The 15,123-nt window shown below is 50.7% G+C and overlaps 1 protein-coding gene across 1 annotated transcript in view; it reads left to right on the forward strand.

Moving 5' to 3' along the window:
* PADI3 (peptidyl arginine deiminase 3) overlaps window positions 1-15,123 on the forward strand; it is a 35,995-nt gene that overhangs the window by 8,153 nt on the left and 12,719 nt on the right. The window contains exons 2-9 of the mRNA XM_003127646.3: window positions 330-510; window positions 2,699-2,771; window positions 5,792-5,853; window positions 7,105-7,222; window positions 8,282-8,407; window positions 12,729-12,907; window positions 13,106-13,209; window positions 13,325-13,436. Coding sequence (XP_003127694.1) covers window positions 330-510; window positions 2,699-2,771; window positions 5,792-5,853; window positions 7,105-7,222; window positions 8,282-8,407; window positions 12,729-12,907; window positions 13,106-13,209; window positions 13,325-13,436 — 955 coding nt within the window. The remainder of the gene's footprint in view (window positions 1-329; window positions 511-2,698; window positions 2,772-5,791; window positions 5,854-7,104; window positions 7,223-8,281; window positions 8,408-12,728; window positions 12,908-13,105; window positions 13,210-13,324; window positions 13,437-15,123) is intronic.

Raw genomic sequence — 15,123 nt, forward strand, 5'->3', positions numbered from 1 at the left:
ATTAGAGGAACAGGCTGATTTCAAACAGACTGGCTAGAGTGGGGGAAATGCAGACTCAGGGCAGTGGGACAGCATGGACTTTTTAAACGCTGCAGTTAATGCCTGGAGAATTCACAGGGAAATGTTTATGAACACAGACCCTTGGAACGTGAGGTGCATACACATGTGTGGGGTCCAGGCTTGACACCCAGGGGCTTTGCTGTGAGGATCTGAGAGGTCTGGGACAGTCAGGGAAGGCTTCTTGGAGGAAGCAAGAGCTTGCGCCAGAGCTCGCGCGTCTGAACATGGGCTGATCTCTAGCACTTCCCACGGCTCCCTATTCTTCCCAGGTCAGTACCTGAGGGCACAGAGATGTTTGAGATCTACGGAACCCCCGGGGTGGACATCTACATCTCAACCAGCAGGGAGAGAGCCCGAGAGCGCGCAGACACCAGGCGCTGGCGCTTTGATCAGGGCTCCGAGATCATCGTGGTCATGAACTCTCCCAGCAATGACCTCAATGACAGTCATGTGAGTGGGTCCCCTGGTCTGGGAGGTGATGGGAAGCCAGTGATCTAGCCCCACAATTACCAGAGCTCCCTCTTTGCCCAGAGATGCAGGGTAACACAGTGGGTCAGCGCCTAGCCCTGAACCAGCCAGCCCTGCAACTTACAAACACAAACTGTGAGTCTGCTGATGCGTCACGTGACTGCTCTGGGCCTCCGTTTCTCCATCTATAAAATGGGCACATGCATAGCACCTTCCTCCTCGTGTTGGTGTGGGGCAGAACGTGAGCCAGCCTTTCCTCCTGCTCTTCCTTCCTGTGAAAGGGGGAGCTGCCCCCCATCTTCAGTGTCGGGCCTCGGTTTCCCCATCTCTAGGCTGACGTTTGAGTCATGGTCTCTGCCACTCGGAATGAAAGAGAGAAAGCAGAGACGGGTGGGGGGGCACCGGTGCCTGGGAAGACCCCCTTTCCCTAACCCATTCCCTTCTCAGAGGCAGGATGGCCCCCTTCCCCTCCTCTCTCTGCCTGTTCAGCTGCCAGGGGTGTGTTTAACAAGGCCCAGCTGGAGGCAATGTTCTGGCCCCAGGGGAGGGGGCATTTAAAAAGCAGGAGAAAAATGTGGCGGGCATTTAGTTTGGCACAGGTGGCGCCTCTTAAAGGGGTGATGGGAACCAGGCCTTGTCATGTGGGTAGCAGGTCCCCACTCCACTTCAGCAGCGATGTTTCAGGAAACTGGCCCTTTAAGGAGCGCTGACCACGCCCCCGGCACTGGGTGGCCCTGGCCTCACCCAGTCCTCCCCGAAGCCCTCAGAGGCAGGGTCTGAGCCTCATCGCACAGGGCACAGGCGGGGTTCCCAAGGTTCAGAGCCCATGTCCTAGAGCCATGTAGCTAATCAGTGCTGAACTAGATTCCCCCTGGGGCAGGCTCACTCCATCACCCCCGCATCTTCGCCATCCACTACCCGAATGAGCCTATGCACGGACCTCGGTGAAGCAGGTGGGGCAGGATGCTATGAACGCATTTTACAGATGAGAAACTGAGACCAAGAAAGGGTGTGGCTGGCCCAAAGTCACATGATCCAGTGAGTAGGAAAGTTGTGGGCGTCAGGACAGAGGCCCCAGGTAGGGCAGGAGGACCAGCCAGCCTGTCCCCTGCACTGAGCCAGAGCTTGTGTGGACACCTCCCCATCCTGAGTTCCTTGGCCCCAAGGACCACAGGGATTGAGGAGGGTCTTTGGAATGTCCCCCACTTTTGGCTGAAATCCAGGTATGCCTGAGGCAAGCACCATTGCTGGGGTTTGACTCATGGGGGTCAGTAACTTCAGGATTTTGGGGCCCCCAGGATGGAGGGATGAGCAGCCTCTATCAAATCCTGAACCTCTGGCCGAGATGAGGACATCAGAGCCAGAGAATGGAGGGACCCGCCTCAGGAGGGGATGTCCAAGGGGAGGGCCTGTGGGCCCAAGGGGCTTTGCTGCATCAGCCTGGAGCTTCTGTATCATCATCACCATCCTGGCTTCCTTCAACCGTTATTGGGTGCGTGCGAGCATGTCACGTGTGTTCCTTCTTTCATCCTCACAGTCTATAATCAATCCTATGTGACTGTTATTAGACCTATTCTTCAGCTGAGGAGATTGAGGCCCAGAGAGGACAGTAACTCTTTCCAGAATATTCTTTTTTTTTTTTGTCTTTTTAGGGCCGCACCCACAGCATATGGAGGTTCCCAGGCTAGGGGTCAAATCAGAGCTGTAGCTGCTGGCCTAAAGCACAATGCGGGATCTGAGCCATGTCTGCAATCTATCCCACAGCTCATGGCAATGCCGGACCCTTAACCCATTGAGCGAGGCCAGGGATCGAACCTGTGTCCTCGTGGATCCTAGTCAGACTCATTTCCTTGGAGCCACGATGGGAACGCCATGAACTCATTTTATAAGGTGACACTTGGAGTCAACGGGGAGTGGAGGCTGGCCAGCACCACGCAATAGTCACCGGCAGCTCTCAGGCGCAGGTCTCCATGGAATCTCTCACAGATAGTTCCCATTTTATAGATGGGCCAACTGAGGCATGGAGAAATAAATGGCACGGAGAAGGCTAAAGGAAGATCTTGGTTGGTAAACTCAAGTGCACAGAGGTTCCTGGGACCCCCTCCTCTCCCTGCCAGATCCCCCAGGACCTGGCTTCAGCCACTTGACCCCGGGGCCCATCTCTTTACAGGTTCAGATTTCCTACCATTCCAGCCACGAGCCCCTGCCCCTGGGCTACGCGGTGCTCTACCTCACCTGTGTGGGTAAGTTGGGGGCCTCGGCCAAGAGCAGTATGCAACTGGGGCAGGGTTAATATAGACCAACAGAACAAATAGACCTGTGCTCCTGTGGGAATCATGGGACACTCAGTGACCTTTCTCAAGGTGAAAGTCAGCGTTTTAAAGCTTTTAGAAGAGGATCTCTTTTCAACTTCATATTAGTTAGAAAACTTCTCTACAGCAGAGGACAAGTACGAAGTCAAACTATGGAATAGAAATTTGCAGTGCATATGGCTGGCTTGGTGCTGGTAGATAATAGAGAACTCCAGGCAATAAGAAAGAAAACCCAAACAATTAGTAGGAGTAAGCCAAAAATGTAAACCAGCAAATCATGGTCACGAAAGCCCCAGTGGGTTGGGATTGACACGTACACACTATTTTATATATAAAATAGGTAACACGGATCTACTGTATAGCTCAGGGAAATCTACTCAATGCTGTGCAGTAACCTATGTGGGAAAAGAGTCTGAAAAAAAGAACAGATATATGTGTATATTCAAAAAAATAGATGAGGAGTTCCCTTCCTGGCTCAGTGGTTAACTAACCCGACTAGGATCTACGAGGTAGTGGTTCGGTCCCTGGCCTCGCTCAGTGGATTAAGGATCCGGCATTGCCATGAGCTGTGGTGTAGGTTGCAGACGTGAGTCGGATCCCGAGTTGCTGTGGCTGTGGCGTAGGCCAGCAGCTACAGCTCCAATTGGACCCCTAGCCTGGGAACTTCCATATGCAGCAGGCCCTAAAAAAAAAAAAAAAAAAAAAAAAGGAGTTCCCGTCGTGGTGCAGTGGTTAATGAATCCGACTAGGAACCATGAGGTTGCAGGTTCAGTCCCTGCCCTTGCTCAGTGAGTTAACGATCCGGCGTTGCCGTGAGCTGTGGTGTAGGTTGCAGACGTGGCTTGGATCCCGCGTTGCTGTGGCTTTGGCGTAAGCTGGTGGCTACGGCTCCGATTAGACCCCCAGCCTGGGAAACTCCATATGCCGCGGGAGCGGCCCAAGAAATGGCAAACAGACAAAAAAAAAAAAAAAGTTGTTACTGAGAACCTACTTTGTAGCACAGGAAAATCTACTCAATAGTTTGTAAGAACCTATATAGGAAAAAAATGAATATATTAAATAAAGAAAGCCCCAATGATCAGAACCCAAATGAAAAGATACTTAACTCAGAGCTGCCAAGGATGTGGAGCTGGGAGCTCCTAGTACGTGGGTATGAGCCCTTGGAGAGCAAGAAAGTTGCAAATGCTCTATCTGCAGGAGGCGTTTTTAGAAGCAGAAGAGTATGTACATTTAAAATTTTGATAGATATTGTCAAATGGCTCTCCCCCAAGATCATACTGCTTCGTACACCTGCCAGCAGCATATGAGAGGGCCCTGCTACTGTACCTTATCAACCTTCTCCATTTTGGCTAGTCTGGGACATCAGTGTCTCATTATTGCTTTAATTTGCTTTCCTTTAGTTAGGACTTTGAGAATAACTGCAAACCAAAACTGTACAATTAATACACAAGTGACTAAGAAAAATCAGCTCAAATACAACCCTAAAGATAGTCATCAAACAACAAGAAGGGAAGAACAAAGAGCAACAAAAGCAAATCCAAAACAATTAATAAAATGACAATGAGAACATACATATCAATAATTCCCTTAAATGTTCATGGAATAAACGCCCCAACCAAAAGACATAGACTGGCTGAATGGATCAAAAACAAGTTAGGACTGAGGCTGGGGCTCCCCCCACCTCCCCCTCCCAGAACACTCACATTCTGGTTCATTGGAAAATACGCCTGCAGAAAAGTACATAAAGCTTTATTGTGTGTGTGTGTCTCCGTTCATTAAGGAATAGTTACAAAGCAAACATTTAAGCAGGTCACCCGGGTCAAGAAATTGAGCAGGGAAATTGACCAGCACGCCAAAGTATCACCCGGCCACCAAGTTCCTCTCTGATCATAATTCCCTCCTTTCTCTAGAGGTAACCACTACCTTGTGGTGTTTTCTTGCCTTTTTCCCCCCCTCTTTTAAATGGCTGCACCCACAACGGATGGAAATTCCTGGGCCAGGGACTGAATCTGAGCCACAGCTGCAAACTACACCGTGACTGTGGCAACACAAGATCCTTAAGCTACTGCGCTGGGCTAGAATCAAACCCACACCTCCACAGCGACCCGTGCTGCTGCAGTCAGGTTCTTAACCCACTGTGCCACAGCGAGAACTCCTCTTTGCTTTTCTTTACAGTTTTATTCATCTGAATATGCTCACCCAAGTAATATTTGCTTATCTTTGAATTTTTCTGTGGATGGAATCACATTATACACATCCTTTGGGGCTGGGCTTTTTGCCCAGTGTTATGTTTGAGAGATTCATCTGCTCATTCCATGGTGGTTGGGTATATTTTCACATGTTTAAAAAGCAATTCAAATTTTTTCTCGCTCTCCCTCTCCCTCTCTCCCTTGAATGTCTCATTTGTATTGTAAAATCTCCCTCACTCTCTAGGGAGAAAGATTAAGAAGGTGGGATGGAGGCTGGGATTGGGGGAAGCTGGGATTCAGAGAAGCCACATAGCCAGTAGGTGCCAGAGCCCAGATTCACATCCATGACTGTCTGACACCAAAGTCCAGGTTCACTGCCCCATCCTAAGAAAATGAGGCAGCTTCATACAGAAAGACTGTCCAGGGCAACCTAAATGCAGTGCAGGATGTACCATAGACTGCGAAGTCTGTAGGGATGCAGAAGAGGGAGAGTTCAGGGAAGGCTTCCTGGAGGGGGCAGCATTTGACCTGGGGCTTTGCTCTGACCCTGCTTCCTCCCCAAAGCCCCTTTCCCCAGCCCAGAGAGGGAGTTTCCAGATGCTCGGGAAGTGTCTTCTTGGAAATGACCTCCATTTCCCTGGCCCCAGCTAGGCCCTGAGTCTGAGGCGAAAAGGTGGAGGCCATAGGCCTGTGGGGGCTCCCGGGGGCCTGTGGGGGCTCCTGGGAACCTGTCATGACTTACCCTCTCCCCTCTCCTTGCAGATATCGCTCTGGATTGTGACCTGAACTATGCAGGCAGGCAGGATAGGGGCTTCGTGGACAAGGTAGGATGTCTCTGCCTGGGCCCAGAAATGGGCATGGAGTTTGGAGCTGCGCTAGGCTGGGTTAAGTGGGATGAGGCCATTATAGGTATCCCCCTGCCTCCCAGCTGAGACCAAGGCCAGGGGAGCCAAATAGGAACCAAGTGTGGTAGGAGACCTTCTTTCACTGGGAGAAAAATCATCACTAAGAATTTTCAAGCACACAGGGGCCAGTCCTGGGCTAGGCCTTCCTTTGTGGGGAAAAATCCTTCTGGATTTTCAATCTACATTGGGAGTCAACAACCTTTTTTTTTTTTTTTTTTTTCTTTTTAGGGTTACACCCGTGGCATATGGAGGTTCCCAGGCTAGGGGTCGAATCAGAGCTGTAGCCGCCGGCCTACGCCAGAGCCACAGCCATGTCAGATCCGAACCTCGTCTGCGACCTACACCATGGCTCATGGCAATGCTGGATCCTTAACTCACTGAGCAAGGCCAGGGATGGAACCTGCAACCTCATGGTTCCTAGTCAGATTCGTTTCTGCTGCGCCACAAGGGGAACTCCGGGGGTTGGCAAACTTTTTCTGTAAGAGACAGAGAGTAAATATTTTAGGCTTTGTGAGCCATCCTGTCTCTGTTACAATTACTTGATTCTGCCATTGTATGGTGAAAGAGCTGTTGTCCACATGGAAAAAAATGGAGGTGACTACGTTCCAATAAAACTTTATTTGGAAAAACAGGCAGTGGGCCAGATTTGGCCTGTGGGCAGTAGTATGTCCACCCCCTAATCTAGGTGAAAAGGGAAGTCTACCAATTCTGAAACTGTTAAAGGACTTAAAGATGAATTATGGGGGCATTTAATGCATTAGAAGTTCAGAGGAGAAGGTCAAGGTGAGCTTTGGGAGCAAGGGAGACTTCCTCTCACATCCACTTGAGCTGGGCTCCAAAGTGATGCAAGAAAGAAGGCATTCCAGGTGGAGGGAGCCAAGGCCTGGAGGGAGGAATGGATCGTGGATCTTGTCATCAGGAAGTTGCTTATTGGGAAAGAGGACATTGGCTGGAGAAATAAGGCAGAGAGCCATGAAAGACAGCCTTGTAGTTTGGACTTGGTGGGGGCAGTAGGGAGCCATGGCCGTTTCTGCAGCAGGAGTGGCCCTATCGTCACAGGGTAGGGTGAAGACGAGAGATGGAGTTAGGAGACTGGCTGGGAGGTTGCTGGGGTAGGAGCCACAGGTCTGCTCTGAGCTCCCATCACCAGCTGTGTTTTGCCATTGGCAGCGGCAGTGGGTCTGGGGACCTGAAGGGTACGGAGCCATCCTGCTGGTGAACTGTGACAGGGACAATCTGAACTCTGATAAGCAGGACAACTGTGATCGGCACGTGCACTGCCTGCAAGGTGAGGGGGATGCTGGGGGCAGCCTGTGACCCTGGATTTCCAGGGTCACTGCTCAGCTACCCTGCAGGGATTCTGACCCATCTGGGCGACTCTGAAGGCGGCGCTCGGGGCCAGCGTTTCAGCTCCTGGACACACCTTGCTGTTCCTTAAAACCTGCCTCAGGCTGGCAGCTGCCCCTCCGCAACATCCCCCGGGGCCAGGGGGCACCCACAGAACTCTGAGAACGAGCCGACTCACTTTTCTCTCTCTGTAAGGGCGTGGAAAATGCTAACATTACTTGAGCACCCACTGTGTACCAGACTCCTTCCCCCAGTTCTCATTTAGCCATCTAAGCAGGAGGGCAGCCTCACCCCCAATTTAGAGATGTGGAGGTTGAGGCTAAGAGGTCAGAAGACCCCCGAGGTCATTCAGCCAGCCTGGGGTAGGTCCCAGGCTTCCTATTCCAACCCCCAACCTGGCCTCCTCCCCAGGCATCACTGGCCTGTGTTTCAGGGAGGCCCTACTTTCTAAGGCTATCTTGAGGTAGGAAGCTGGCCATGAAGGATGCTGCGGCAATGTCCTGGGTGTGGGCCAGGGGCTTCACAGACGAGACCCCCTACTCATGAAAGCGGGCATGATTGTCTCTGGTTTCAGAGACGGGAATGCTCCAGCTCAGCGAGGGGGAGGGGCTTGCCCAGGGCAGCAGTGAGTGATGCTGAAACTGAGATGGGGGGCCCTGACCTGCCTGCCGCCCAGGTAGCCTCCTTCCCTCACCTGCTTCTCCCCCACACCTGTCCTGTCGTGTGCCAGGCACCTGGCTGGCTGCTCTACTCTTCCTATTTCTCGGGGAAGATGAGGAATTGGAGGTGCAGAGAGGGTAGGAAGTAGCGCACCACGTCACACGCTCATAGACATCTTGGTGGCTCTCAATGGCTCCCAGTATTTTCACAGAGTGGGTGGAGCTGGGGCCCAGAGGCTCAGGTCTTGGCATCCTCTGCCCTGGGAGGACAATGGGCAGGAGTTATAGATGCTGGGGTATGGGAGGCCCCCCGGGTCACCTCCCTGTGTCTGGCTCCACAGACCTGGAAGACATGTCTGTCATGGTCCTGCGGACCCAAGGCCCTGCTGCCCTCTTCGATGACCATAAGCTTGTCCTCCATGCCTCCAGCTCTGATGCCAAGCGGGCACGCGTCTTCCATGCCTGTGGTGAGTTTATGCCCATCCTCCCCTGTGGGGGCAGGGACCGGGTTGGGGCCTCCGTTTCCCCACCTGGCTCTGCTCTGGCTCCTGGGCCGCCTTGGGGGTCAGAGGAAGAACAGTCAGATGTGGGAGCTCCAGGACTGGTCAGCTGGCACCCCTGGCACAGCCGTGCCCAAGGTGGTGTCATTGGATGAATGAATTTAAAACATCTATTTTAAGTATGTTTAGACATTTTTATTATTGAAACTTTTAAACATACCCCAAAGTAGAGAGAATGGTGTGAAGAACCCCCAGAGGCCAACCCCTCAGATTCAATCATGATCACGATGTTTCCTCTCACTTTACCCTTTTCTGTCTGCTAAAGAATTTTTGTCATTTATTTTTTATTGACGTGTAGCTGATTTGCAGCACTGTGTTAACTGTACTGTATGGCAAAGTGATATGTGTATTCTTTTTCATATTCTTTTCCCCTATGGCTTATTACAGGATTTGAATATAGCTACCTGTGCCATACAGAAGGACCTTATTGATAATCCTTTCCAATCCTAAACTCCCAATCCATCCCCCTGTCCCTTCCTCCTTGGCAACCACAAGTCTGTTCTCTATGTCTGAGAGTCTATTTCTCTTTCATGAGTTCATTTGTGTGATATTTTAGAATCCACATATAAGTGATATCATGTGGTATTTGTCTGTTTCTTTCTGACTTACTTTGCCTAGTGTGACAATCGCTAGGTCCATCCATGTTGCTGCAAATGGCGTTATTCCATTCTTTTTATGGCTGAGTAGTATTCCATTGTGTATATGTACCACATCTTCTTAATCCATTCATCTGTTGATGGATATTTAGGTTGCTTCCATGTCTTATCTGAGCTACGGGGAATAGTGCTGTGATGAACATTGGGGTGGATATATCTTTTCTTTCTTTCTTTTTTTTTTTTTTTTTAATCTTTTTGCCTTTTCTAGGGCAGCTCCTGAGGCATATGGAGATTCCCAGGCTAGGGGTCTAATTGGAGCTATAGCTGCTGGCCTTCACCAGAGCCTCAGCAATGGGGGATCTGAGCCACATCTGCAACCTACACCACAGCTCACGGCAACGCCAGATCCTTAACCCACTGAGCAAGACCAGGGATCGAACTTGCAACCTCATGGTTCCTAGTTGGATTCGTTAGCCACTGAGCCACAACGGGAACTCCAGATATATCTTTTTGAATTAGAGTTTTGCCCAGTGTTTGCTGAAGTATTTCAAAGCCAGTTCCACACCTCACGGCTATTTGCCTCTATAATAATTCAGTCTTCACCCGCCCCCCTAAACCCAAATTATTGCTAAAACATAGTCACCATGCAGTACCACAAGTACAGGCAAGAATATAAAATACCTTCTAAAAATACAAATGTATACAAGTAATAATATACTCACTTTAAAAATGTAGAAGTAGGGAGGTCCCATTGTGGTTCAGTGGAAATGAATCCGACTAGCATCTATGAGGATGCAGTTTCGATCCCTGGCCTCGCTCAGTGGGTTAAGAATCCACGCTGCCGTGAACTTTGGTGTAGGTCACAGATGCGGCTCAGATCCCATGTGGCTATGGCTGTGGCGTAGGCCAGCAGCTGCAGCTCTGATTGGATCCCTAGCCTGGGAACCTCCATATGCCCTGGGTGCAGCCCTAAAAAGCAAAAAAAAAAAAGGTAGAAGATATGTAAGTAAAAAATATGAGTTCCGGACTTCCCTGGTGACTCAGCAGATTAAGGATCCAGTGGTGTCACTGCTGTGGCTTGAGTGTGATCCCTGGTCTGGGAACTTCCACATGCCATGGGTATGGCCAAAAATAAAAATATCAATCAATCAATCAATCAGTCAATCTCTATCCCTTCTCCAAAACCTGACTCTTAAAATGGGTTTACCATTTTGGAGTGCATTAGCAATAAGATCCTGCTGTAAAGCACGGGAAGCTATTATCTGGTCATCTGTGATGGAACATGATGGAGGGCAATGTAAGAAAAAGAAAAAAAATATATATATATACACATACTTATGTGTAATTGGATCCCTTTGCTGTACAGCAGAAATTGACAGAACATTGTAAATAAACTATAATAGAAAAAATAAAAATCTAAAAAAATGTGTTCACTGTTAACAATTTGGTGTGTCTTCTTCCTGCCTTTTTTTTTTTTTTTGGATTAGGTGTTTTTATATATATATTTTTTAAATTTTTTATTACTCAAATGAATTTATCACATCTGTAGTTGTATAATGATCATAACAATCTGATTTCACAGCATTTCCATCCCACAGCCCAGACACATCCCCCCAACACCCCAAACTGTCTCCTCCGGAGACCGTAAGTTTTTCAATGTCTGTGAGTCAGCATCTGTTCTGCAAAGTTCAGTCTGTCCTTTTTTAAGCTTCCATATGTCAGTGAAAGCATTGGATGTTGGTGTCTCATTGTACAGCTGACTTCACTTAGCATGATAGTTTCTAGGTCCATCCATGTTGCAAAAAATGCTGGTATTTTGTTCTTTTTAATGGCTGAGTAATATTCCATTGTGTATATGTACCACATCTTCTTGATCACTCCTCTGTCAATGGACATTTAGGTTGTTTCCATGTCTTGGCTATTGTAAATAGTGCTGTGCCTTTTTTTTTTTTTTTTTTTTTTTTTCTGTAGGTGGCAAACAGCACTGGGCTGGGCTCATCCTTTTAAAAAAATTTCTTTTTAAAATATAGTTGATTCTTCCTAACATATTTTTTTGGGCCATGTCCTTGGCATTCAGAAGTTCCTGAGCCAGGGATCAAACCCACACCACAGCAGTGACAATGCCAGATCCTTAACTACTAGGCCACCACGGAACTCCCCAGCTTTTTCTATATGCAAGAAATGTGCAAAGTGGTGTGTGTGTGTGTGTGTGTGTGTGTGTGTACATATTCTATTTATTTATTTATTTTGCTTTTCAGGGCTGTACCTGAGGCATATGGAAGTTCCCAGGCTAGGGGTCCAATTGGAGCTACAGATGCCGGCCACAGCCACAGCCACAGCAATGCCAGATCTGAGCTACGTCTGCGACCTACACCACAGCTCATGGCAACACGGGGTCCTTAACCCACCGATAGAGGCCAGGGATTGAACCAGCAACCTCACGGTTCCTAGTCAGATTTGTTTCCTCTGAGCCACGGCAGGAGCTCCATGTGTGCCTGTTCTGCTTTCCAAATGGTTTCTTTCATTGAGTTACACATCCTGCACGTCTCTGTGTATTTATGTAGCTCTGCTTCACTCTCCTCCCCAGCGGCAACGTATGCCAAAGTGTGGAGGTACTGTAAATTATCTGGTCCTCTGAATGTACAGTTTTTGCAGTGTTTTGATTTTTTTTTTTTTCTGTCTTTTTGCCTTTTCTAGGGCCGCCTCCTGCAGTATATGGAGGTTCCCAGGCTAGGGGTCGAATCGGAGCTGTAGCCACCGGTCTACGCCAGAGCCACAGCAATGAGGGACCTGAGCCATGTCTGCAACCTACACCACAGCTCACGGCAGCGCTGAATCCTTAACCCACTGAGCGAAGCCAGGGATTGAACCCGCCACCTCATGGTTCCTAGTCGGATTCGTTAACCACTGAGCCACGACCGGAACTCCTGCAGTGTTTCGATTTTACAACAACATAGGTTCCTGAAGGGCAGGGACCTTGTTCATGGCTGGGTCTTGAGCCCAGAGCCACACCTCATAGATGCGTAGTAGGTGCACAGTAAATATTTGTTCAGTGAGTGAATAAATAGGGAATAAATGAATCCTTGTACATGGATTTTGTGGGAGAGATCCTTACAAGTAGAATTGCTGATTAAGGGTGAACATGACTTTGTTAGATGCCACCAAATTGCCCTCCAGGGAGTTTCTGTTGTGGTTCAGTGGTAATGAACCTGACTAGTAGTCATGAGGATGCAGGTTCAATCCCCGGCCCTGCTCAGTGGGTTAAGGATCCCAGGTTGCGATGAACTGTGATGTAGGTCACAGATGCGGCTCAGATCCCATGTTACTGTGGCTGTGGTGTAGGCCAGCGGCTACAGCTGATTCCACCCCTAGTCTGGGAGCTTCCACAAGCCACACTTTTGGCCCCAAACAAACAAAAATTGCCATCCAAAGCATATGAACACCAATCATAGAAAGGGATGCCCTCCTCACTCCCACCCCAGCCCTGCCCATGCTGGATATTAAGCATCTTTTTCTCCTTTGCCCGAGGGAGGTGAGAGGCAGGGCTTGTTGCCTGGGTTACACGTTGTTGGGGAGGTGGCACAGCCATTCTTCTCCCCAGGGCCGTGGCCACCCCTTCTGTCCCCTTCCAGGTCCTGAAGACTCGTGTGAGGCCTACAGGCACGTGCTGGGCCAGGACAAGCTGGCCTACGAGGTGCCCCATTTCCATGGCGATGAGGAGCACTTCTTCGTGGAGGGCCTCTCCTTCCCCGACGCCGGCTTCTCGGGACTCATCTCCTTCCATGTCACCCTCCTGGATGACTCCAACGAGGTAGGGTGGGCAGGACAGAGAGGGAGGGAAAAGACCTCCATTCCCGGGCGAGACGGCCACTGCTGGCATGGAAGATTCCAGACGTTTCTGGTGCCTCTAGAAACTCTGGAGCAAGCAGCTCATTCAAGTCCATGGTGGTCCTCAAACACCCCCGGGCTCTGGACCCTTGGCTCCTTCCCCTCTGCTCTTCCCCTGCAGGATTTCTCCGAATCCCCCATCTTCACGGACACCGTGGTGTTCCGCGTGGCGCCCTGGATCATGACGCCCAGCACCCTGCCGCCCCTGGAGGTGTACGTGTGCCGGTGAGTGATGGGGTGGGGAGCTGGGTGTCCTTCTGACCCTGGTGGCCCCTCTGACCCCCTCCCCCCGCCCAGGCCTGGCTCTGTCCTGAGCCCCTCTCCCCGGGCTTGTCTGCAGTGTGAAGAACAACACGGGTTTTGTGGATGCGGTGGCAGAGCTGGCCAGGAGGGCTGGCTGCAAGCTGACCATCTGCCCGCAGGACGAGAACCGCAATGACCGCTGGATTCAGGTACTAGGGCCCCCAGGCAGCACCTCGCCCGGCACTGTCCTGGAGGCAGAAGGGCTGGCTTGTCCCCACACGGGTGCTGCTGGGGCTGGGGCTCTGCTGGCCTCCCCAGGGCACTGGTCTTTTTCATTCTAGACCTAGAGCTCTCCCTGACTCTCAGAACCTTCTGGAGACTCGGGCACCCACTCACCCGCAGCATCAGGGCGCACACTCCCTGGCCTCAGCAGCCTGGACAAGTGGGTCTCCACGGGTGACTTTGTCCCCACAGGGGACCTTTGGCAGTATCTGGAGACATTTAGTTGTCACACTGAGGGTGGGAGGGCCATTGGCTTCTAATGGCTGGTGTCCAGAGATGCTGCTAAACATCCTACAATATACAGGACAGCGCCCACCCCCCGCCCCTCATCAAAGAATATTCCGGCCCCAAATGTCACTCTTGCTGAGGCTGAGAAGCCCTAATGTGGAGAAGGATTGCAACAAACCCTCCTACTCCAACAGTCTAAGATGTAGCACAGCGGCGGTGGCGGAGTGCCTGCCGGGTTTGGAGAGGGTAGCCTCGCCTCTATCTGGGGAATCAGTGAAGACTGCCTGGAGGAGGCATCTGTGCTGGACCCGATTTTTGTCGTTTATTGAGCACTCAGTGCGGGCTACGCCCAGCCTCACTTTATCTTCCTGGCAACTCCCTGTCAACACCCCCTCCCCCCCATAAAGAAGGAGCTCTCAGGGGGGCAAATGCCTAGGGCCACAGAGCTGGTAAAGGCTGTGCTGGGACTCAGTGGTGGTCCTGGCAGAGGACTGGTATGCGTGGAGGCGTGGAAAGGATGTCAGCAGTTCTCTTTGGCCAGGGCCAAGGTTCTGAGAAGGGCAAGAATTGCGGAAGGAGGCCTTGAACGCTGAGCAAATTAGTTTTCATTTCAGCTGGAGCTTCGTCTAGGGAGGTGGTTCAGGGCTGGACTCTGCAGCCAGACAGGCTGGGTTTGGATCCTGGCTATGCTGCTGACTTGCTGTGTGCCCTTGGACAAATAACTAGGTCTCTCTGTTTCTCATCTATAATATGGGGTCATCATGGTGCCTGCACAGAGGCTTGTCATGAGGACTAAAGGAGGTAATATTTGTAAAGGGCCTAGGGCAGGGCCAGGCACAAGGCAGGGTGAGGCAACCGTGAGCCTTGTGGGGGATACACAGCTCATCAGTGCTGGGCCATCTCTGCCTCCAGAACCACAGGGCTCAGGATTGACCCAGGAGTGTTTACGTGTTTGCAAAGAAGGCAGATCAGAGTTCCTGCTGTGGCACAGTGGGTTAAGAACCCGACTGCAGGAGTTCCCGTCATGGCTCAGCAGTAACAAACCCAACTAGTATCCATGAGGACACGGGTTGGATCTCTGGCCTCGCTCCGTGGGTTAAGTATCCCACATTGCCATGAGCTGTGGTGTAGGTCACAGACGAGGCTCAGATTCCGCATTGCTGTGGCTGTGGTGTAGGCCCACAGCTGCAGCTCTGATTCAACTCCTAGACTGGGAACCTCCATATGCCATGGGTGCGGCCCTAAAAAAAAAAAAAAAATGGAATCCAACTGCAGCGGCCCAGGTCTCTGCAGAGACACAGGTTTGATCTCCGGCCCAGTGCAGTGGTTAAAGGAACTGGTGTTGCTGCAGCTATGGCTTGGATTCAGTCCCTGGCCCAGGAATTT

Source organism: Sus scrofa, chromosome 6, assembly GCF_000003025.6.
Source record: "Sus scrofa isolate TJ Tabasco breed Duroc chromosome 6, Sscrofa11.1, whole genome shotgun sequence".
Lineage (NCBI taxonomy): Eukaryota > Metazoa > Chordata > Mammalia > Artiodactyla > Suidae > Sus > Sus scrofa.